Source organism: Hemitrygon akajei, chromosome 1 (assembly GCF_048418815.1).
Source record: "Hemitrygon akajei chromosome 1, sHemAka1.3, whole genome shotgun sequence".
Classification (NCBI taxonomy): Eukaryota; Metazoa; Chordata; class Chondrichthyes; order Myliobatiformes; family Dasyatidae; genus Hemitrygon; species Hemitrygon akajei.
In genome coordinates, this window is record NC_133124.1 from 163,867,830 (window position 1) to 163,891,937 (window position 24,108).

General features: G+C 52.6%; 2 protein-coding genes across 2 annotated transcripts; both read right to left on the reverse strand.

Annotated features, from left to right (window-relative positions):
- Window positions 1-683: 683 nt before the first annotated feature.
- Window positions 684-2,669, reverse strand: LOC140725534 (uncharacterized). Its single transcript, XM_073041162.1, has 3 exons — window positions 2,653-2,669; window positions 2,387-2,578; window positions 684-1,647 (listed from the first exon to the last, which is right to left on the reverse strand). The coding sequence occupies exons 1-3, from the start codon at window positions 2,667-2,669 to the stop codon at window positions 1,026-1,028; spliced, it is 831 nt and encodes a 276-aa protein (XP_072897263.1). The 3' UTR covers window positions 684-1,025.
- An 18,390-nt stretch (window positions 2,670-21,059) lies between these two features.
- Window positions 21,060-22,566, reverse strand: LOC140734941 (uncharacterized). The gene is made up of 2 exons (XM_073059708.1): window positions 22,352-22,566; window positions 21,060-22,020 (listed from the first exon to the last, which is right to left on the reverse strand). The coding sequence occupies exons 1-2, from the start codon at window positions 22,549-22,551 to the stop codon at window positions 21,399-21,401; spliced, it is 822 nt and encodes a 273-aa protein (XP_072915809.1). The 5' UTR covers window positions 22,552-22,566; the 3' UTR covers window positions 21,060-21,398.
- Between the last annotated feature and the right edge of the window lie 1,542 nt (window positions 22,567-24,108).

A 24,108-nucleotide genomic window follows, 5' to 3' on the forward strand; every position in this document is an offset into this window, starting at 1 on the left:
ATTGTTTGCACTGTTGTAACTATGTGGTTTTGTGCAGGTCTTGTAGCTTTAGTTTTTGGTCTTGTTTTGTCTGGTGGGATTGGAGCTCCTTTCCGGGGAACGCGCTAAGATGGTAGCGCGATATTAATACGCAGCAGCCTCTCCAGACTCTGGATTGGGGATTGCCAAACGTTAAGTGGATTTTCTGGTGTAGTCTGTTTTGTCATATGCTTTTGTGATATCATTCTGGAGGAACGTTGTCTCATTTTTTAACTGCATTGCATTTGTGGTTTCTAAATGACAATAAACTGACTCTGAATATAAACACATAATCCAGTAAGTATCGCATTTTAGTGCTGCCACAAAGACAACAAATTTCACTACAAATGTCAGTGATATTAAAGCTGACTCTGCCTCCTCATAGACCCCCCACAGTGCTTCGTCTTCAAAAAACCTCCACAGCTTACTCCTCACCACTTCTCCATAGTGCTCCCACTTCACCGCCCCCTCCCAGAGTGGCAACTGCTGAGACGTGAAGTAATTGGGAGGGAAGGGACCAGAGACAACTCGGGGGGAGTGGGGGCAATCCACAGGTTAGACTCAGGCAGGCTCTTCCCCACCTGTGCACCCTCCACCCCCATCCTGCCTACTACCATTCCCCTCCCAGCACACCGAGCCAGTTTTGATACAAAAGGCAAACACAGCAGAGTTGAATGAATATTTATTTGTTAGTCAGTGAGGCAGTTAGTGGGGATAACAAGCACCCCGACCGAGTTCACTCCATCCAAACCGAGGCATCCGGGACAGAGAGGGGAGGAATCGACAGAAGTCATTGTCATTGCAGCAGAGGTTGAAGGGTGTGGGAAACTGAGAAGGGGGCTGGAGAAGTGGGGGGGGGGTGTTGAAAATTAGGGTGAGGCTGAGATGGAGGGGGAAGTGAGACCCCATAGGGAGGGACAGAGGGGATGGGAGGCTCAGGAAGGGCTGTGGCAGAGACCTGGGGAAGGTGGTAACGATGAGGGTGGGCACCAGACCCAGTCTGGCCTTCAGTTGACCTCCTCCTCAGCTGGCTGCTCCCTTAGACCATCAAACAGACCCTGGAAGCGGCTGGTCAGATTTTCAGCCTCGGTCTGGAACCAGCTGCGGAGAGAGGCCATTCCTTCCTCCAGGGCGCTGCGCAGGCTCTGGGCGTCCTGGCCTGCCCGCTCCTGCAGGCTCTGCGCCTGCCGCTGTACCTCTGCCAGCTTCTCCTGGAAGCCCTGGCGCAGGGACTCCAGCTTCTCCTGCAGCCGGTTGGCAGTTTCTGTGGCCACGGGCTCCAGCGCCTGGTGCAACCCATCGGCCACCCGCTGGCCCTGGCTCTCCAGAAGCTCCTGGTACTCCTGGAACTTGCGGTGGATCTCTTCCTGTTCGCGGGTCAGCCGCTTGCGGTACTTGCGCAGGTAGATGCCCAGCATGCGGCGGGTGTCGCTGAGGCCCTGCTCGGCCAGGAGATGACCCTCGTGCTGGTACACCTGGACCTTGCTCTGCAGTGCGCTCAGGTCCCTCTCCAGACGTTCCTGCAGCTGCTCCATGTCCAAGCGGAACTCTTCCGATCTGGGTCCCAGGCGGGAGCGCAGGTCTTCAGCGGTGGCGTTCAGCTGGGTGAGGCACTCAGTGATCAGCTCCCTGCAGTGGCGAAGAGGAGAGCGTGAGGATCGTTGAGAGGTGGGGGAAAGGGTGAGGGCCAGGTTGAGAGATGGGGAAGGGGATGAAGTACAGAGAGGAAGGGAGGGCGAGGGGGTGGGTACAGATGCAGTACATTAGATGAAGAGAAAAGCACAGCGCTCCCACTTTACCGAGCCGCCCCTCAGTGTTCCCTCATCGCCCCCCCCCACTGCCCCCCACAGCACTCCCTCATTGTCTGTCCCACAGCACCCTCCTCACCATCCCTCCCAGAGACCCTCCTCACCATCGCTCCCCCAGTGCCCCATCCTCACCGCCCCTCCCACCGTACTCCCTCCTCACCATCCCTCCCACAGTGACCCTCCTCACCATCCCTCCCACAGTGACCCTCCTCTACATCCCTCCCACAGTGACCCATCCTCACCGCCCCTCCACCATACTCCCTCCTCACCATCCCTCCCACAGTGACCCTCCTCTACATCCCTCCCACAGTGACCCATCCTCACCGCCCCTCCACCATACTCCCTCCTCACTGCCCATCCCACAGTGCCCACTCATCACCGCCCGTCCCACAGTGCCTGCTCATCACCACCCCTCCCACCGTACTCCGTCCTCACCATCCCTCCTCCAGTGCCCCATCCTCACCGCCCCTCCCACCGTACTCCCTCCTCACCACCCCTCCTCACCGCCCCTCCCACCGTACTCCCTCCTCACTGCCCCTCCCACCAGGCTGCACTCTCACCGGAACTGACTCTCGAGCTGAGTGTCGGACAGGATCGCCTCAGTAGAATGGTAGACTTGACTGGCGAGGCTCCACACCTTCTCCACGACCTCCTCCCATTTAGTCTGCAGTTCGGAGGGTGGTTCCTGGGAAGCCCTGGAGGCTGTGAGTTGGGGGAGGTAAGGGAGGGGGATAGATGGAAAGAGACATGGCCTTTCTTAAAAAGGGTACAGTACACTGCGGCATGCTGAACAGGATGTCAGGGCCGGAGTTACCCCAAATCTTACCTGCTGTCCACCACCATGCCCCCCGCAATACACCCCAAGCATCAGAGCCTGTGGGCATAGTGAGGGCGAGAGCTAGAGGCCCCTCCTCGAGAGTCCAGTGCAGTGGATGAGTGCGAGGGAACATAGAGTGTTTTCTTGGAGGTGTCAGAGAAAGAAGGGTGAATGGGGTCACAGAGACGGGAAGGGGTTTAGGGAGTCATGGGCATAGAGAGGGATGTTGGCATCACAGAGATGGGGAGGAATGTAGGGGTATAAAGAAGTGGAGACGGTGATGGGTGCACGGTACGATTTCTCGGCCGGGTTCGGCAGAATCCCAGGGTTCCATGTGAGCTCACTAGGAGCTCCACGAGAGATCATGATAAAAAAAAATAAACCTCGTCTTTTGAAATTTGCTCAGTGCTGGGCGGGAACTGGACAGCCCCATTAGCAACTTCAGCCCAGTATGGCAGTGTGCAGTAGGAGTCAATTCTCAGTATTTAACACAGGATAGCAGGAGCCATTGATAACAGGTCAGGTGGTGCATTGTACGGGAGGGGAGGACAGAATGCTGCTGAGGAGCGCTCTATTACTCGGAAGGGAGGAGGGAAGGCTGTTGAGGAGCGCTCTATTACTCGGAAGGGGGGATGGAAGGCTGTTGAAGTGCGCTCTATTACACTGAAGGGGGGATGGAAGGCTGTTGAGGAGCGCTCTGTTACACTGAAGGGAGGACGGAAGGCTGTTGAAGAGCGCTCTATTACACTGAAGGGAGGACGGAAGGCTGTTGAGGAGCGCTCTATTACACTGAAGGGAGGATGGAAGGCTGTTGAGGAGCGCTCTATTACACTGAAGGGAGGATGGAAGGCTGTTGAGGAGCGCTCTGTTACACTGAAGGGAGGACGGAAGGCTGTTGAAGAGCGTTATATTACACTGAAGGGAGGACGGAAGGCTGTTGAGGAGCGCTCTATTACACTGAAGGGAGGACGGAAGGCTGTTGAGGAGCGCTCTATTACACTGAAGGGAGGACGGAGGTCTGTTGAAGAGCGCTCTATTACTCGGAAGGGAGGATGGAAGGCTGTTGAGGAGCGCTCTATTACTCGGAAGGGAGGATGGAAGGCTGTTGAAGAGCGCTCTATTACACTGAAGGGAGGACGGAAGGCTGTTGAAGAGCGCTCTATTACACGGAAGGGAGGACGGAGGTCTGTTGAGGAGCGCTCTATTACTCGGAAGGGAGGATGGAAGGCTGTTGAGGAGCGCTCTATTACTCCGAAGGGAGGACAGAAGGCTGTTGAAGAGCGCTCTATTACACTGAAGGGAGGACGGAAGGCTGTTGAAGAGCGCTCTATTACTCGGAAGGGAGGAGGGAAGGCTGTTGAAGAGCGCTCTATTACTCGGAAGGGAGGATGGAAGGCTGTTGAGGAGCGCTCTATTACTCCGAAGGGAGGACAGAAGGCTGTTGAAGAGCGCTCTATTACACGGAAGGGAGGACGGAAGGCTGTTGAAGAGCGCTCTATTACTCGGAAGGGAGGAAGGAAGGCTGTTGAAGAGCGCTCTATTACACTGAAGTGAGGACTGAAGGCTGTTGAGGAGCGCTCTATTACACAAGTGAGGACTGAAGGCTGTTGAAGAGCGCTCTATTACACTGAAGGGAGGACTGAAGGCTGTTGAAGAGCGCTCTATTACACGGAAGGGCGTACAGAAGGCTGTTGAAGAGCGCTCTATTACTCGGAAGGGAGAAAGGAAGGCTGTTGAAGAGCGCTCTATTACACTGAAGGGAGGACTGAAGGCTGTTGAGGAGCGCTCTATTACACTGAAGGGAGTACGGAAGGCTGTTGAAGAGCGCTCTATTGCACTGAAGGGAGTACTGAAGGCTGTTGAAGAGCGCTCTATTACTCGGAAGGGAGGACTGAAGGCTGTTGAGGAGCGCTTTGTTACACGGGAGGACACTGAAGGGAGGACGGAGTGAAGGAACTCTCCCTCCTGAGCTTCTAACTCCTCATTCTGAGACCTCTGGTTTCAGAGTCAGTGTCCAGGGGGCTACCCCTCTCCCTAGTTGATGGTGTCTCAGGGAAACCCCATTCCTTTCTCCCAAAACTTCATGGAGTTCCACTCCTGTCTGCTCAATCTCTCCACACGGAACAAGTGTTCCCCTACCTATCCTATCCCAGGGATTGATCCCCCACCCCTCAATCTGTGGTGAGTCTGTCCTTCCTCTGGGAGGGAGACCAGAATGTGCAGGACATACTGAGAACCCTCTCCCCTGGGGAATCAGAGTGAAGGAACGCGTCTCGGTCAGGAAAGATGCAAACTGCACGGATGGATCGGGGGGCTGGGGTCCCTGGAGATGGCGCTGGTGTGGGGACAGGAAGTGCAGAAGCACTGGATTGAGGAATTCCTGATTGTGAGAACAGAAGCTGCTGTCCCACCCCCAACCTATACCGACAGGTTAACTGACACGGGTGACGGGACAGGGAGGGCTGTGAGCACCCAGCTTCAACAGGTCCAATGTGTCCTGTTTCTGTAGGGGTAATTCTCTGCATTTTCTCCCCACTCCCTCTCTTTTTCTTTCTTTCACATTCACACTCTCCCCCTGTATGTAATTTCAGACTTTCTTTCCCTCCTGCCACCCTTCTCTTTCTTTTAGTCTCCCTCACCTCTTCTGCCTATCTCTCTCCTACCATTCACTCAGTCACTATCTCCTTCCCTGCCCGCCTCTATTCCCAATGGAATACGACTAGGTAGGGATAACCATCACTCCGCACCACTCCCATGTTTGTCCCAAGGTAGAGAGATGCCAGCGTCTCCAATGCGAACAGACTTGGAAAGACAATGTGTCAGAGCTACAGCTTTCTGCATTAACGTAGTGCCCATCTCCATCCACACCTAAATTGCTGTGATCCCAGAATCAGCTTTATTATGTGATGTGAAATTTGTTAACTTAGCAGCTGCAGTTCCATGCAATGCATAATCTAGCAGAGAAAAAAATGAACAAAATAAAAATAAATAAATCAATTACAATATACATATATTGAATAGATTTTTAAAAACATACGAAAACAGGAATACTGCATATTTTAAAAAAGTGAGGTAGTGTCCAAGGGTTCACTGTCCATTTAGGAATCAGATGACAGAGGGGAAGAAGCTGTTCCTTAATCACCGAGTGTGTGACTTCAGGCTTCTGTACCTCCTACCTGATTGTAACAGTGAGAAAAGGACATGTCCTGGGTGCTGGAGGGTGGATGCTGCCTTTCTGAGACACTGTTCCTTGAAGATGCCCTGGGTACTTTGTAGGCTAGTACCCAAGATGGAACTGACTAGATTTACAACCTTCTGCAGTTACTTTCGGTCATGTACAGTAGCCCCTCCATACCAGTCAGTGATGCAGCCTGTCAGAATGCTCTCCACAGTACATCTATAGAAGTTTTTGAGTGTATTTGTTGACATGCCAAATCTCTTCAAACTCCTAATGTACTGACACTGTCTTCATTAAACTACATCGATCTGTTGGGACCAGGTTAGATCCTCAGAGATCTTGACACACAGGAACCTGAAACTGTTCACTCTCTCCACTTCTGATCCCTCTCTGAGGATTGGTATGTGTTCCATCGTCTTACCTTTCCTGAAGTCCACAATCAGCTCTTTCATCTTGGTGCCTTAAAATTCACACACATAAGATCCCACTGGGAGAAATCCCCCTCTGATCTCAACCGAGTTTGGAGTGATGTTGGGTGAGGTGTTTGAGCCCCAGGCGAAGAGCCACCCTCTCCAATTGTGTCTATGGAAGCTTTGTCTCCAACAGACTGGGTCTCATTTGAAAGTATATGGTATCACCGCCCGGTAAGGTGAGGGAGGGGGCGCGGTGCTGCTACATGGGATTGAAAGAAACTGCAGGAAGTTGTAAACTTAGCTCCATCATGAGCACCAGGACGTCTTCAAGGAATGATGCCTCAAAAAGGCAGCATCCATCATTAAAGACCTCCAATCACCCAGGTCATGCCTTGTTCTCATTGCTACCATCAGGGAGGAGGTGCAGAAGCCCGAAGGCACACAATCGATGATTCAGCGTCTTTCTTCCTCCCACCATGTGATTTCTGAATCTATGAACAGTACCTCATTACATTTTTTATTTATTACTTATTTAATTTAACAAATATAATTTATTTTGAATTTATAGTCCTTTAACATTTTTGGACTATTTTTACTGTGCCCATGGTGTTTTTTTAAATCAGTTATGCTATTGTTTGCACTGTTGTAACTATGTGGTTTTGTGCAGGTCTTGTAGCTTTAGTTTTTGGTCTTGTTTTGTCTGGTGGGATTGGAGCTCCTTTCCGGGGTACGCGCTAAGATGGTAGCGCGATATTAATACGCAGCAGCCTCTCCAGACTCTGGATTGGGGATTGCCAAATGTTATGTGGATTTTCTGGTGTAGTCTGTTTTGTCATATGCTTTTGTGATATCATTCTGGAGGAACGTTGTCTCATTTTTTAACTACATTGCATTTGTGGTTTCTAAATGACAATAAACTGATTCTGAATATAAACATATAATCCACATACTATTAGTAAGTATCGCATTTTAGTGCTGCCACAAAGACAACAAATTTCACTACAAATGTCAGTGATATTAAAGCTGACTCTGCCTCCTCATAGACCCCCCACAGTGCTTCGTCTTCACAAAACCTCCACAGCTTACTCCTCACCACTTCTCCATAGTGCTCCCACTTCACCGCCCCCTCCCAGAGTGGCAACTGCTGAGACGTGAAGTAATTGGGAGGGAAGGGACCAGAGACAACTCGGGGGGAGTGGGGGCAATCCATAGGTTAGACTCAGGCAGGCTCTTCCCCACCTGTGCACCCTCCACCTAAATCCTGCCTACTACCATTCCCCTCCCAGCACACCGAGCCAGTTTTGATACAAAAGGCAAACACAGCAGAGTTGAATGAATATTTATTTGTTAGTCAGTGAGGCAGTTAGTGGGGATAACAAGCACCCCGACCGAGTTCACTCCATCCAAACCGAGGCATCCGGGTCAGAGAGGGGAGGAATCGACAGAAGTCATTGTCATTGCAGCAGAGGTTGAAGGGTGTGGAAAACTGAGAAGGGGGCTGGAGAAGTGGGGGGGGGGTTGAAAATTAGGGTGAGGCTGAGATGGAGGGGGAAGTGAGACCCCATAGGGAGGGACAGAGGGGATGGGAGGCTCAGGAAGGGCTGTGGCAGAGACCTGGGGAAGGTGGTAACGATGAGGGTGGGCACCAGACGAAGTCTGGCCTTCAGTTGACCTCCTCCTCAGCTGGCTGCTCCCTTAGACCATCAAACAGACCCTGGAAGCGGCTGGTCAGATTTACAGCCTCGGTCTGGAACCAGCTGCGGAGAGAGGCCATTCCTTCCTCCAGGGCGCTGCGCAGGCTCTGGGCGTCCTGGCCTGCCCGCTCCTGCAGGCTCTGCGCCTGCCGCTGTACCTCTGCCAGCTTCTCCTGGAAGCCCTGGCGCAGGGACTCCAGCTTCTCCTGCAGCCGGTTGGCAGTTTCTGTGGCCACGGGCTCCAGCGCCTGGTGCAACCCATCGGCCACCCGCTGGCCCTGGCTCTCCAGAAGCTCCTGGTACTCCTGGAACTTGCGGTGGATCTCTTCCTGTTCGCGGGTCAGCCGCTTGCGGTACTTGCGCAGGTAGATGCCCAGCATGCGGCGGGTGTCGCTGAGGCCCTGCTCGGCCAGGAGATGACCCTCGTGCTGGTACACCTGGACCTTGCTCTGCAGTGCGCTCAGGTCCCTCTCCAGACGTTCCTGCAGCTGCTCCATGTCCAAGCGGAACTCTTCCGATCTGGGTCCCAGGCGGGAGCGCAGGTCCTCAGCGGTGGCGTTCAGCTGGGTGAGGCACTCAGTGATCAGCTCCCTGCAGTGGCGAAGAGGAGAGCGTGAGGATCGTTGAGAGGTGGGGGAAAGGGTGAGGGCCAGGTTGGGGTGGAGAGAGATGGGGAAGGGGATGAAGTACAGAGAGGAAGGGAGGGCGAGGGGGTGGGTACAGATGCAGTACATTAGATGAAGAGAAAAGCACAGCGCTCCCACTTTACCGAGCCGCCCCTCAGTGTTCCCTCATCGCCCCCCCCACTGCCCCCCACAGCACTCCCTCATTGTCTGTCCCACAGCACCCTCCTCACCATCCCTCCCAGAGACCCTCCTCACCATCGCTCACCCAGTGCCCCATCCTCACCGCCCCTCCCACCGTACTCCCTCCTCACCATCCCTCCCACAGTGACCCTCCTCACCATCCCTCCCACAGTGACCCTCCTCTACATCCCTCCCACAGTGACCCATCCTCAACGCCCCTCCACCATACTCCCTCCTCACTGCCCATCCCACAGTGCCCACTCATCACCGCCCGTCCCACAGTGCCTGCTCATCACCACCCCTCCCACCGTACTCCGTCCTCACCATCCCTCCTCCAGTGCCCCATCCTCACCGCCCCTCCCACCCTACGCCCTCCTCACAACCCCTCCCACAGCGCCCCCTCCTCACCGCCGCTCCCACCGTACTCCCTCCTCACCACCCCTCCTCACCGCCCCTCCTACCATACTCACTCCTCACTGCCCCTCCCACCAGGCTGCACTCTCACCGGAACTGACTCTCGAGCTGAGAGTCGGACAGGATCGCCTCAGTAGAATGGTAGACTTGACTGGCGAGGCTCCACACCTTCTCCACGACCTCCTCCCATTTAGTCTGCAGTTCGGAGGGTGGTTCCTGGGAAGCCCTGGAGGCTGTGAGTTGGGGGAGGTAAGGGAGGGGGATAGATGGAAAGAGACATGGCCTTTCTTAAAAAGGGTACAGTACACTGCGGCATTCTGAACAGGATGTCAGGGCCGGAGTTACCCCAAATCTTACCTGCTGTCCCCCACCATGGGGGGACTGCCCCCCGCAATACACCCCAAGCATCAGAGCCTGTGGGCATAGTGAGGGCGAGAGCTAGAGGCCCCTCCTCGAGAGTCCAGTGCAGTGGATAGTGTGAGGGAACATAGAGTGTTTTCTTGGAGGTGTCAGAGAAAGAAGGGTGAATGGGGTCACAGAGACGGGAATGGGTTTAGGGAGTCATGGGCATAGAGAGGGATGTTGGCATCACAGAGATTGGGAGGAATGTAGGGGTTTAAAGAAATGGAGACGGTGATGGGTGCACGGTACGATTTCTCGGCCGGGGTTCGGCAGAATCCCAGGGTTCCATGTGAGCTCACTAGGAGCTCCACGAGAGATCATTTAAAAAAAAAATAAACCTCGTCTTTTGAAATTTGCTCAGTGCTGGGCAGGAACTGGACAGCCCCATTAGCAACTTCAGCCCAGTATGGCAGTGTGCAGTAGGAGTCAATTCTCAGTATTTAACACAAGATAGCAGGAGCCATTGATAACAGGTCAGGTGGTGCATTGTACGGGAGGGGAGGACAGAATGCTGTTGAGGAGCGCTCTATTACCCGGAAGGGAGGACGGGAGGCTGTTGTAGAGCGCTCTATTACACTGAAGGGAGGATGGAAGGCTGTTGAGGAGCGCTCTATTACTCGGAAGGGAGGAGGGAAGGCTGTTGAAGAGCGCTCTATTACTCGGAAGGGAGGAGGGAAGGCTGTTGAAGAGCGCTCTATTACTCGGAAGGGGGGATGGAAGGCTGTTGAGGAGCGCTCTGTTACACTGAAGGGAGGACGGAAGGCTGTTGAAGAGCGCTCTATTACACTGAAGGGAGGATGGAAGGCTGTTGAGAAGCGCACTATTACACTGAAGGGAGGACGGAAGGCTGTTGAGGAGCGCTCTATTACACTGAAGGGAGGATGGAAGGCTGTTGAGAAGCGCTCTGTTACACTGAAGGGAGGACGGAAGGCTGTTGAGGAGCGTTCTATTACACTGAAGGGAGGACGGAAGGCTGTTGAGGAGCGCACTATTACTCGGAAGGGAGGACGGAAGACTGTTGAGGAGCGCACTATTACTCAGAAGGGAGGACGGAAGGCTGTTGAGAAGCGCTGTATTACCCTGAAGGGAGGACAGAAGGCTGTTGAGGAGCGCTCTATTACACTGAAGGGAGGACAGAAGGCTGTTGAGAAGCGCACTATTACACTGAAGGGAGGATGGAAGGCTGTTGAGGAGCGCTCTGTTACACTGAAGGGAGGACGGAAGGCTGTTGAGGAGCGCTCTATTACTCGGAAGGGAGGATGGAAGGCTGTTGAGGAGCGCACTATTACTCGGAAGGGAGGAGGGAAGGCTGTTGAGAAGCGCACTATTACACTGAAGGGAGGACTGAAGGCTGTTGAGGAGCGTTCTATTACACTGAAGGGAGGATGGAAGGCTGTTGAGAAGCGCTCTGTTACACTGAAGGGAGGAAGGAAGGCTGTTGAAGAGCGCTCTATTACACTGAAGGGAGGATGGAAGGCTGTTGAGGAGCGCTCTATTACTCGGAAGGGAGGACGGAAGGATGTTGAGGAGCGCTCTATTACTCGGAAGGGAGGACGGAAGGCTGTTGAGGAGCGCTCTATTACTCGGAAGGGCGGATGGAAGGCTGTTGAAGAGCGCTCTATTACTCGGAAGGGAGGACGGAAGGCTGTTGAGGAGCGCTCTATTACTCGGAAGGGAGGACGGAAGGCTGTTGAGGAGCGCTCTATTACTCGGAAGGGAGGACGGAAGGCTGTTGAGGAGCGCTCTATTACTCGGAAGGGAGGACGGAAGGCTGTTGAAGAGCGCTCTATTACACTGAAGGGAGGATGGAAGGCTGTTGAGGAGCGCTCTGTTACACTGAAGGGAGGACGGAAGGCTGTTGAGGAGCGCTCTATTACTCGGAAGGAAGGACAGAAGGCTGATGAAGAGCGCTCTATTACACTGAAGGGAGGACGGTGTGAAGGAACTCTCCCTCCTGAGCTTCTAACTCCTCATTCTGAGACCTCTGGTTTTAGAGTCAATGGCCAGTCGGCTACCCCTCTCCCTAGTTGATGGTGTCTCAGGGAAACCCCATTCCTTTCTCCCAAAACTTCATGGAGTTCCACTCCTGTCTGCTCAATCTCTCCACACGGAACAAGTGTTCCCTAACCTATCCTATCCCAGGAATTGATCAGGGGACCCTTCAGACACCCCCCCCCCCCAGCCCTCAATCTGTGGTGAGTCTGTCCTTCCTCTGGGAGGGAGACCAGAATGTGCAGGACATACTGAGAACCCTCTCCCCTGGGGAATCAGAGTGAAGGAACGCGTCTCGGTGAGGAAAGATGCACACTGCACGGATGAATCGGGGGGCTGGGGTCCCTGGAGATGGTGCTGGTGTGGGAACAGGAAGTGCAGAAGCACTGGATTGAGGAATTCCTGATTGTGACAACAGAAGCTGCTCTCCCACCCCCAACCTATACCGACAGGTTAACTGACACGGGTGACGGGACAGGGAGGGCTGTGAGCACCCAGCTTCAACAGGTCCAATGTGTCCTGTTTCTGTAGGGGTACTTCTCTGCATTTTCTCCCCACTCCCTCTCTCTTTTTCTTTCTTTCACATTCACACTCTCCCCCTGTATGTCATTTCAGACTTTCTTTCCCTCCTGCCGCCCTTCTCTTTCTTTTAGTCTCCCTCACCTCTTCTGCCTATCTCTCTCTTACCATTCACTCAGTCACTATCTCCTTCCCTGCCCGCCTCTATTCCCAATGGAATACGACTAGGTAGGGATAACCATCACTCCGCACCACTCCCATGTTTGTCCCAAGGTACAGAGATGCCAGCGTCTCCAATGCGAACAGACTTGGAAAGACAATGTGTCAGAGCTGCAGCCTTCTGCATTAACGTAGTGCCCATCTCCATCCACACCTAAATTGCTGTGATCCCAGAACCAGGTTTATTATGTGATGTGAAATTTGTTAACTTAGCAGCTGCAGTTCCATGCAATGCATAATCTAGCAGAGAGAGAAAAAAATAAACAAAATAAAAATAATAAATAAATCAATTACAATATACATATATTGAATAGATTTTTAAAAACATACAAAAACAGGAATACTGCATATTTTAAAAAAGTGAGGTAGTGTCCAAGGGTTCACTGTCCATTTAGGAATCAGATGACAGAGGGGAAGAAGCTGTTCCTTAATCACCGAGTGTGTGCCTTCAGGCTTCTGTACCTCCTACCTGATTGTAACAGTGAGAAAAGGACATGTCCTGGGTGCTGGAGGATGGATGCTGCCTTTCTGAGACACCGTTCCTTGAAGATGCCCTGGGTACTTTGTGGGCTGGTACCCAAGATGGAGCTGACTAGATTTACAACCTTCTGCAGTTACTTTCGGTCATGTACAGTAGCCCCTCCATACCAGTCAGTGATGCAGCCTGTCAGAATGCTCTCCACAGTACATCTATAGAAGTTTTTGAGTGTATTTGTTGACATGCCAAATCTCTTCAAACTCCTAATGTACTGACACTGTCTTCATTAAACTACATCGATCTGTTGGGACCAGGTTAGATCCTCAGAGATCTTGACACACAGGAACCTGAAACTGTTCACTCTCTCCACTTCTGATCCCTCTCTGAGGATTGGTATGTGTTCCATCGTCTTACCTTTCCTGAAGTCCACAATCAGCTCTTTCATCTTGGTGCCTTAAAATTTACACACATAAGATCCCACTGGGAGAAATCCCCCTCTGATCTCAACCGAGTTTGGAGTGATGTTGGGTGAGGTGTTTGAGCCCCAGGCGAAGAGCCACCCTCTCCAATTGTGTCTATGGAAGCTTTGTCTCCAACAGACTGGGTCTCATTTGAAAGTATATGGTATCACCGCCCGGTAAGGTGAGGGAGGGGGGGGGGGCGGTGCTGCTACATGGGATTGAAAGAAACTGCAGGAAGTTGTAAACTTAGCTCCATCATGAGCACCAGGACGTCTTCAAGGAATGATGCCTCAAAAAGGCAGCATCCATCATTAAAGACCTCCAATCACCCAGGTCATGCCTTGTTCTCATTGCTACCATCAGGGAGGAGGTGCAGAAGCCCGAAGGCACACAATCGATGATTCAGCGTCTTTCTTCCTCCCACCATGTGATTTCTGAATCTATGAACAGTACCTCAGTACATTTTTTATTTATTACTTATTTAATTTAACAAATATAATTTATTTTGAACTTATAGTCCTTTAACATTTTTGGACTATTTTTACTGTGCCCATGGTGTTTTTTTAAATCAGTTATGCTATTGTTTGCACTGTTGTAACTATGTGGTTTTGTGCAGGTCTTGTAGCTTTAGTTTTTGGTCTTGTTTTGTCTGGTGGGATTGGAGCTCCTTTCCGGGGAACGCGCTAAGATGGTAGCGCGATATTAAGACGCAGCAGCCTCTCCAGACTCTGGATTGGGGATTGCCAAACGTTAAGTGGATTTTCTGGTGTAGTCTGTTTTGTCATATGCTTTTGTGATATCATTCTGGAGGAACGTTGTCTCATTTTTTAACTGCATTGCATTTGTGGTTTCTAAATGACAATAAACTGACTCTGAATATAAACACATAATCCAGTAAGTATCGCATTTTAGTGCTGCCACAAAGACAACAAATTTCACTACAAATGTCAGTGATATTAAAGCTGACTCTGCCTCCTCATAGACCCCCCACAGTGCTTCGTCTTCAAAAAACCTCCACAGCTTACTCCTCACCACTTCTCCATAGTGCTCCCACTTCACCGCCCCCTCCCAGAGTGGCAACTGCTGAGACGTGAAGTAATTGGGAGGGAAGGGACCAGAGACAACTCGGGGGGAGTGGGGGCAATCCACAGGTTAGACTCAGGCAGGCTCTTCCCCACCTGTGCACCCTCCACCCCCATCCTGCCTACTACCATTCCCCTCCCAGCACACCGAGCCAGTTTTGATACAAAAGGCAAACACAGCAGAGTTGAATGAATATTTATTTGTTAGTCAGTGAGGCAGTTAGTGGGGATAACAAGCACCCCGACCGAGTTCACTCCATCCAAACCGAGGCATCCGGGTCAGAGAGGGGAGGAATCGACAGAAGTCATTGTCATTGCAGCAGAGGTTGAAGGGTGTGGGAAACTGAGAAGGGGGCTGGAGAAGTGGGGGGGGGTGGTTGAAAATTAGGGTGAGGCTGAGATGGCGGGGGAAGTGAGACCCCATAGGGAGGGACAGAGGGGATGGGAGGCTCAGGAAGGGCTGTGGCAGAGACCTGGGGAAGGTGGTAACGATGAGGGTGGGCACCAGACGAAGTCTGGCCTTCAGTTGACCTCCTCCTCAGCTGGCTGCTCCCTTAGACCATCAAACAGACCCTGGAAGCGGCTGGTCAGATTTTCAGCCTCGGTCTGGAACCAGCTGCGGAGAGAGGCCATTCCTTCCTTCAGGGCGCTGCGCAGGCTCTGGGCGTCCTGGCCTGCCCGCTCCTGCAGGCTCTGCGCCTGCCGCTGTACCTCTGCCAGCTTCTCCTGGAAGCCCTGGCGCAGGGACTCCAGCTTCTCCTGCAGCCGGTTGGCAGTTTCTGTGGCCACGGGCTCCAGCGCCTGGTGCAACCCATCGGCCACCCGCTGGCCCTGGCTCTCCAGAAGCTCCTGGTACTCCTGGAACTTGCGGTGGATCTCTTCCTGTTCGCGGGTCAGCCGCTTGCGGTACTTGCGCAGGTAGATGCCCAGCATACGGCGGGTGTCGCTGAGGCCCTGCTCGGCCAGGAGATGACCCTCGTGCTGGTACACCTGGACCTTGCTCTGCAGTGCGCTCAGGTCCCTCTCCAGACGTTCCTGCAGCTGCTCCATGTCCAAGCGGAACTCTTCCGATCTGGGTCCCAGGCGGGAGCGCAGGTCTTCAGCGGTGGCGTTCAGCTGGGTGAGGCACTCAGTGATCAGCTCCCTGCAGTGGCGAAGAGGAGAGCGTGAGGATCGTTGAGAGGTGGGGGAAAGGGTGAGGGCCAGGTTGGGGTGGAGAGAGATGGGGAAGGGGATGAAGTACAGAGAGGAAGGTAGGGCCAGGGGGTGGGTGAAGAGAAAAGCACAGCGCTCCCACTTTACCGAGCCGCCCCTCAGGGTTCCCTCATCGCCCCCCTCACTGCCCCCCACAGCACTCCCTCATTGTCTGTCCCACAGCACCCACCTCACCATCCCTCCCCCAGTGCCCCATCCTCACCGCCCCTCCCACCGTACTCCCTCCTCACCGCCCCTCCCACAGTGCCCGCTCATCACCGCCCCTCCCACGGCGCCCCCTCCTCACTGCCCCTCCCACCGTACTCCCTCCTCACCACCCCTCCCACGGCGCCCCCTCCTCAACGCCCCTCCCACCGTACTCCCTCCTCACCGTCCCTCCCACCGTACTCTCTCCTCACCGCCCATTCCACAGTGCCCCATCCTCACCGCCCCTCCCACCGTACTCCCTCCTCACCGCCCCTGCCCCAGTGCCACATCCTCACCGCCCCTCCCACCAGGCTGCACTCTCACCGCCCCTCCCCACCATCCCTCCCCCAGTGCCCCATCCTCACCGCCCCTCCCACCGTACTCCCTTCTCACCGCCCCTCCCACAGCGCTCCATCCTCACCGCCCCTCCCACCGTACTCCCTCCTCACTGCCCCTCCCACCAGGCTGCACTCTCACCGGAACTGACTCTCGAGCTGAGTGTCGGACAGGATCGCCTCAGTAGAATGGTAGACTTGACTGGCGAGGCTCCACACCTTCTCCACGACCTCCTCCCATTTAGTCTGCAGTTCGGAGGGTGGTTCCTGGGAAGCCCTGGAGGCTGTGAGTTGGGGGAGGTAAGGGAGGGGGATAGATGGAAAGAGACATGGCCTTTCTTAAAAAGGGTACAGTACACTGCGGCATTCTGAACAGGATGTCAGGGCCGGAGTTACCCCAAATCTTACATGCTGTCCCCCACCATGGGGGGACTGCCCCCCGCAATACACCCCAAGCATCAGAGCCTGTGGGCATAGTGAGGGCGAGAGCTAGAGGCCCCTCCTCGAGAGTCCAGTGCAGTGGATGAGTGCGAGGGAACATTGAGTGTTTTCTTGGAGGTGTCAGAGAAAGAAGGGTGTATGGGGTCACAGAGACGGGAAGGGGTTTAGGGAGTCATGGGAATCACAGAGATGGGGAAGAATGTAGGGGTTTAAAGAAGTGGAGACGGTGATGGGTGCACGGTACGATTTCTCGGCCGGGGTTCGGCAGAATCCCAGGGTTCCATGTGAGCTCACTAGGAGCTCCACGAGAGATCATGATAAAAAAAAATAAACCTCGTCTTTTGAAATTTGCTCAGTGCTGGGCAGGAACTGGACAGACCCATTAGCAACTTCAGCCCAGTATGGCAGTGTGCAGTAGGAGTCAATTCTCAGTATTGAACACAAGATAGCAGGAGCCATTGATAACTGGTCAGGTGCTGCATTGAACGGGAGGGGAGGACAGAATTCTGATGAGGAGAGCTCTATTACACTGAAGAGAGGACGGAAGGCTGTTGAGGAGCGCTCTATTACACGGAAGGGAGGACGGAAGGCTGTTGAGGAGCGCTCTATTACACTGAAGGGAGGACGGAAGGCTGTTGAGGAGCGCTCTATTATACGGAAGGGAGGACGGAAGGCTGTTGAGGAGCGCTCTATTACACGGAAGTGAGGACAGAAGGCTGTTCAGGAGCACTCTATTACACTGAAGGGAGGACGGAAGGCTGTTGAGGAGCGCTCTATTACACGGAAGGGAGGACGGAAGGCTGTTGAAGAGCGCTCTATTACACTGACGGGAGGATGGAAGGCTGTTGAGGAGCGCTCTATTACACTGAAGCGAGGAAGGAAGGCTGTTGAAGAGCGCTCTATTACACGGAAGGGAGGACGGAAGGCTGTTGAAGAGCGCTCTATTACACGGAAGGGAGGAGGGAAGGCTGTTGAAGAGCGCTCTATTACACGGAAGGGAGGAGGGAAGGCTGTTGAAGAGCGCTCTATTACTCGGAAGGGAGGATGGAAGGCTGTTGAAGAGCGCTCTATTACTCGGAAGGGAGGACGGAAGGCTGTTGAGGAGCGCTCTATTACTCGGAAGGGAGGATGGAAGGCTGTTGAAGAGCGCTCTATTACTCGGAAGGGAGGACGGAAGGCTGTTGAGGAGCGCTCTATTACTCGGAAGGGAGGAGGGAAGGCTGTTGAGGAGCGCTCTATTACACGGAAGGGAGGAGGGAAGGCTGTTGAAGAGCGCTCTATTACTCGGAAGGGAGGATGGAAGGCTGTTGAAGAGCGCTCTATTACTCGGAAGGGAGGACGGAAGGCTGTTGAGGAGCGCTCTATTACTCGGAAGGGAGGATGGAAGGCTGTTGAAGAGCGCTCTATTACTCGGAAGGGAGGATGGAAGGCTGTTGAAGAGCGCTCTATTACTCGGAAGGGAGGACGGAAGGCTGTTGAGGAGCGCTCTGTTACACTGAAGGGAGGACGGAAGGCTGTTGAGGAGCGCTCTATTACACGGAAGTGAGGACAGAAGGCTGTTGAGGAGGGCTCTATTACACTGAAGGGAGGACGGGGTGAAGGAACTCTCCCTCCTGAGCTTCTAACTCCTCATTCTGAGACCTCTGGTTTTAGTGTCAGTGGCCAGGGGGCTACCCCTCTCCCTAGTTGATGGTGTCTCAGGGAAACCCCATTCCTTTCTCCCAAAACTTCATGGAGTTCCACTCCATTCTGCCCAATCTCTCCACACGGAACAAGTGTTCCCTAACCTATCCTATCCCAGGAATTGATCAGGGGACCCTTCAGACCCCCCCCCCCAGCCCTCAATCTGTGGTGAGTCTGTCCTTCCTCTGGGAGGGAGACCAGAATGTGCAGGACATACTGAGAACCCTCTCCCCTGGGGAATCAGAGTGAAGGAACACGTCTCGGTGAGGAAAGATGCACACTGCACGGATGAATCGGGGGGCTGAGGTCCCTGGAGATGGTGCTGGTGTGGGAACAGGAAGTGCAGGAGCACTGGATTGAGGAATTCCTGATTGTGACAACAGAAGCTGCTCTCCCACCCCCAACCTATACCGACAGGTTAACTGACACGGGTGACGGGACAGGGAGGGCTGTGAGCACCCAGCTTCAACAGGTCCAATGTGTCCTGTTTCTGTAGGGGTACTTCTCTGCATTTTCTCCCCACTCCCTCTCTCTTTTTCTTTCTTTCACATTCACACTCTCCCCCTGTATGTCATTTCAGTCTTTCTTTCCCTGCTGCCACCCTTCTCGTTCTTTTAGTCTCCCTCACCTCTTCTGCCTATCTCTCTCCTACCATTCACTCAGTCACTATCTCCTTCCCTGCCCGCCTCTATTCCCAATGGAATACGACTAGGTAGGGATAACCATCACTCCGCACCACTCCCATGTTTGTCCCAAGGTACAGAGATGCCAGCGTCTCCAATGCGAACAGACTTGGAAAGACAATGTGTCAGAGCTACAGCCTTCTGCATTAACGTAGTGCCCATCTCCATAAATTGCTGTGATCCCAGAATCAGCTTTATTATGTGATGTGAAATTTGTTAACTTAGCAGCTGCAGTTCCATGCAATGCATAATCTAGCAGAGAAAAAAATAAACAAAATAAAAATAATAAATAAATCAATTACAATATACATATATTGAATAGATTTTTAAAAACATACAAAAACAGGAATACTGCATATTTTAAAAAAGTGAGGTAGTGTCCAAGGGTTCACTGTCCATTTAGGAATCAGATGACAGAGGGGAAGAAGCTGTTCCTTAATCACCGAGTGTGTGCCTTCAGGCTTCTGTAGCACCTACCTGATTATAACAGTGAGAAAAGGACATGTCCTGGGTGCTGGAGGATGGATGCTGCCTTTCTGAGACACCGCTCCTTGAAGATGTCCTGGGTACTTTGTGGGCTAGTACCCAAGATGGAGCTGACTAGATTTACAACCTTCTGCAGTTACTTTCGGTCATGTACAGTAGCCCCTCCATACCAGTCAGTGATGCAGCCTGTCAGAATGCTCTCCACAGTACATCTATAGAAGTTTTTGAGTGTATTTGTTGACATGCCAAATCTCTTCAAACTCCTAGTGTACTGACACTGTCTTCATTAAACTACATCGATCTGTTGGGACCAGGTTAGATCCTCAGAGATCTTGACACACAGGAACCTGAAACTGCTCACTCTCTCCACTTCTGATCCCTCTCTGAGGATTGGTATGTGTTCCATCGTCTTACCTTTCCTGAAGTCCACAATCAGCTCTTTCATCTTGGTGCCTTAAAATTTACACACATAAGATCCCACTGGGAGAAATCCCCCTCTGATCTCAACCGAGTTTGGAGTGATGTTGGGTGAGGTGTTTGAGCCCTAGGCGAAGAGCCACCCTCTCCAATTGTGTCTATGGAAGCTTTGTCTCCAACAGACTGGGTCTCATTTGAAAGTATATGGTATCACCGCCCGGTAAGGTGAGGGAGGGGGCGCGGTGCTGCTACATGGGATTGAAAGAAACTGCAGGAAGTTGTAAACTTAGCTCCATCATGAGCACCAGGACGTCTTCAAGGAATGATGCCTCAAAAAGGCAGCATCCATCATTAAAGACCTCCAATCACCCAGGTCATGCCTTGTTCTCATTGCTACCATCAGGGAGGAGGTGCAGAAGCCCGAAGGCACACAATCGATGATTCAGCGTCTTTCTTCCTCCCACCATGTGATTTCTGAATCTATGAACAGTACCTCATTACATTTTTTATTTATTACTCATTTAATTTAACAAATATAATTTATTTTGAACTTATAGTCCTTTAACATTTTTGGACTATTTTTACTGTGCCCATGGCGTTTTTTTAAATCAGTTATGCTATTGTTTGCACCGTTGTAACTATGTGGTTTTGTGCAGGTCTTGTAGCTTTAGTTTTTGGTCTTGTTTTGTCTGGTGGATTTGGAGCTCCTTTCCGGGGAACGCGCTAAGATGGTAGCGCGATATTAATACGCAGCAGCCTCTCCAGACTCTGGATTGGGGATTGCCAAATGTTATGTGGATTTTCTGGTGTAGTCTGTTTTGTCATATGCTTTTGTGATATCATTCTGGAGGAACGTTGTCTCATTTTTTAACTGCATTGCATTTGTGGTTTCTAAATGACAATAAACTGACTCTGAATATAAACATATAATCCACATACTATTAGTAAGTATCGCATTTTAGTGCTGCCACAAAGACAACAAATTTCACTACAAATGTCAGTGATATTAAAGCTGACTCTGCCTCCTCATAGACCCCCCACAGTGCTTCGTCTTCACAAAACCTCCACTGCTTATTCCTCACCACTTCTCCATAGTGCTCCCACTTCACCGCCCCCTCCCAGAGTGGCAACTGCTGAGACGTGAAGTAATTGGGAGTGAAGGGACCAGAGACAACTCGGGGGGAGTGGGGGCAATCCACAGGTTAGACTCAGGCAGGCTCTTCCCCACCTGTGCACCCTCCACCCCCATCCTGCCTACTACCATTCCCCTCCCAGCACACCGAGCCAGTTTTGATACAAAAGGCAAACACAGCAGAGTTGAATGAATATTTATTTGTTAGTCAGTGAGGCAGTTAGTGGGGATAACAAGCACCCCGACCGAGTTCACTCCATCCAAACCGAGGCATCCGGGTCAGAGAGGGGAGGAATCGACAGAAGTCATTGTCATTGCAGCAGAGGTTTAAGGGTGTGGGAAACTGAGAAGGAGGCTGGAGAAGTGGGGGGGGGTTGAAAATTAGGGTGAGGCTGAGATGGCGGGGGAAGTGAGACCCCATAGGGAGGGACAGAGGGGATGGGAGGCTCAGGAAGGGCTGTGGCAGAGACCTGGGGAAGGTGGTAACGATGAGGGTGGGCACCAGACCCAGTCTGGCCTTCAGTTGACCTCCTCCTCAGCTGGCTGCTCCCTTAGACCATCAAACAGACCCTGGAAGCGGCTGGTCAGATTTTCAGCCTCGGTCTGGAACCAGCTGCGGAGAGAGGCCATTCCTTCCTCCAGGGCGCTGCGCAGGCTCTGGGCATCCTGGCCAGCCCGCTCCTGCAGGCTCTGCGCCTGCCGCTGTACCTCTGCCAGCTTCTCCTGGAAGCCCTGGCGCAGGGACTCCAGCTTCTCCTGCAGCCGGTTGGCAGTTTCTGTGGCCAGGGGCTCCAGCGCCTGGTGCAACCCATCGGCCACCCGCTGGCCCTGGCTCTCCAGAAGCTCCTGGTACTCCTGGAACTTGCGGTGGATCTCTTCCTGTTCGCGGGTCAGCCGCTTGCGGTACTTGCGCAGGTAGATGCCCAGCATGCGGCGGGTGTCGCTGAGGCCCTGCTCGGCCAGGAGATGACCCTCGTGCTGGTACACCTGGACCTTGCTCTGCAGTGCGCTCAGGTCCCTCTCCAGACGCTCCTGCAGCTGCTCCATGTCCAAGCGGAACTCTTCCGATCTGGGTCCCAGGCGGGAGCGCAAGTCTTCAGTGGTGGCGTTCAGCTGGGTGAGGCACTCAGTGATCAGCTCCCTGCAGTGGCGAAGAGGAGAGCGTGAGGATCGTTGAGAGGTGGGGGAAAGGGTGAGGACCATGTTGGGGTGGAGAGAGATGGGGAAGGGGATGAAGTACAGAGAGGAAGGGAGGGCGAGTGGGTGGGTGAAGAGAAAAGAAGCACAGCGCTCCCACTTTACCGTGCCGCCCCAGAGGGTTCCCTCATCGCCCCCCTCACTGCCCCCACAGCACTCCCTCATTGTCTGATCCACAGCACACTCCTCACCGTCGCTCCCCCAGTGCCCCATCCTCACCGCCCCTCCCACCATACTCCCTTCTCACTGCCCCTCCCACAAGGCTGCACTCTCACCGGAACTGACTCTCGAGCTGAGTGTCGGACAGGATCGCCTCAGTAGAATGGTAGACTTCACTGGCGAGGCTCCACACCTTCTCCACGACCTCCTCCCATTTAGTCTGCAGTTCGGAGGGTGGTTCCTGGGAAGCCCTGGAGGCTGTGAGTTGGGGGAGGTAAGGGGTTTGGAAGGGAGGGGGATAGATGGAAAGAGACATGGCCTTTCTTAAAAAGTGTACATCAACATTTTCATATGAATTAAATGGTCTGATCCTGAACCTTATTGTTACTATCCTGAATTGTGTGGATGGAGGTTCGGAGTTATCGGCACTACTGTATGTATTTAACATTATGCAATTGCCCATGTTGGTTAGTTTTTTTTTATTAGTTGTTTTTTTTAAATTCTTTTAGTTTTTTTGAGGGGGGGGGTTCTTTTTCTCCTTTTTCTTTTTTTCTTAATTCCTATACATTAATACTATGAGTTTGGGCGACTTTATGTATTGATTAATACATATCTGATTGTTAATTAATCTATTAATTATGTACTCTCAAATGTTTTGTACTTATATTTTACTTATGTTTTTCTTAAAAATTAATAAAAAGATTTGAAAAGAAAAGAAAAAGTGTACAGTACAGTGCGGCATGCTGAACAGGATGTCAGGGCCGGATTCACCACAAATCTTACCTGCTGTCCCCATGGACATAGAGAGGGTGGGCATAGAGAGGACGAGAGCTAGAGGCCCCTCCTCGAGAGTCCAGTGCAGTGGATGAGTGCGAGGGAACATAGAGTGTTTTCTTGGAGGTGTCAGAGAAAGAAGGGTGAATGGGGTCACAGAGACGGGAAGGGGTTTAGGGAGTCATGGGCATAGAGAGGGATGTTGGCATCACAGAGATGGGGAGGAATGTAGGGGTTTAAAGAAGTGGAGACGGTGATGGGTGCACGGTACGATTTCTCGGCCGGGGTTCGGCAGAATCCCAGGGTTCCATGTGAGCTCACTAGGAGCTCCACGAGAGATCATGATAAAAAAAAAATAAACCTCGTCTTTTGAAATTTGCTCAGTGCTGGGCAGGAACCGGACAGACCCATTAGCAACTTCAGCCCAGTATGGCAGTGTGCAGTAGGAGTCGATTCTCAGTATTTAACACAAGATAGCAGGAGCCATTGATAACTGGTCAGGTGCTGCATTGAACGGGAGGGGAGGACGGAAGGCTGTTGAGGAGCGCTCTATTACACTGAAGGGAGGACGGAAGGCTGTTGAAGAGCGCTTTATTACACGGAAGGGAGGACGGAAGGCTGTTGAAGAGCGCTCTATTACACTGAAGGGAGGACGGAAGGCTGTTGAAGAGTGCTCTATTACTCGGAAGTGAGGACGGAAGGATGTTGAGGAGCGCTCTATTACACTGAAGGGAGGACGGAAGGCTGTTGAAGAGCGCTCTATTACACTGAAGGGAGGACGGAAGGCTGTTGAAGAGCGCTCTATTACACTGAAGGGAGGACGGAAGGCTGTTGAAGAGCGCTCTATTACTCGGAAGTGAGGACGGAAGGCTGTTGAAGAGTGCTCTTTTACTCGGAAGTGAGGACGGAAGGCTGTTGAAAAGCGCTCTATTACACTGAAGGGAGGACGGAAGGCTGTTGAAGAGCGCTCTATTACACCGAAGGGAGGACGGAAGGCTGTTGAAGTGGCTCTATTACACTGAAGGGATGACGGAAGGCTGTTGAAGAGCGCTCTATTACACTGAAGGGAGGACAGAAGGCTGTTGAGGAGCGCTCTATT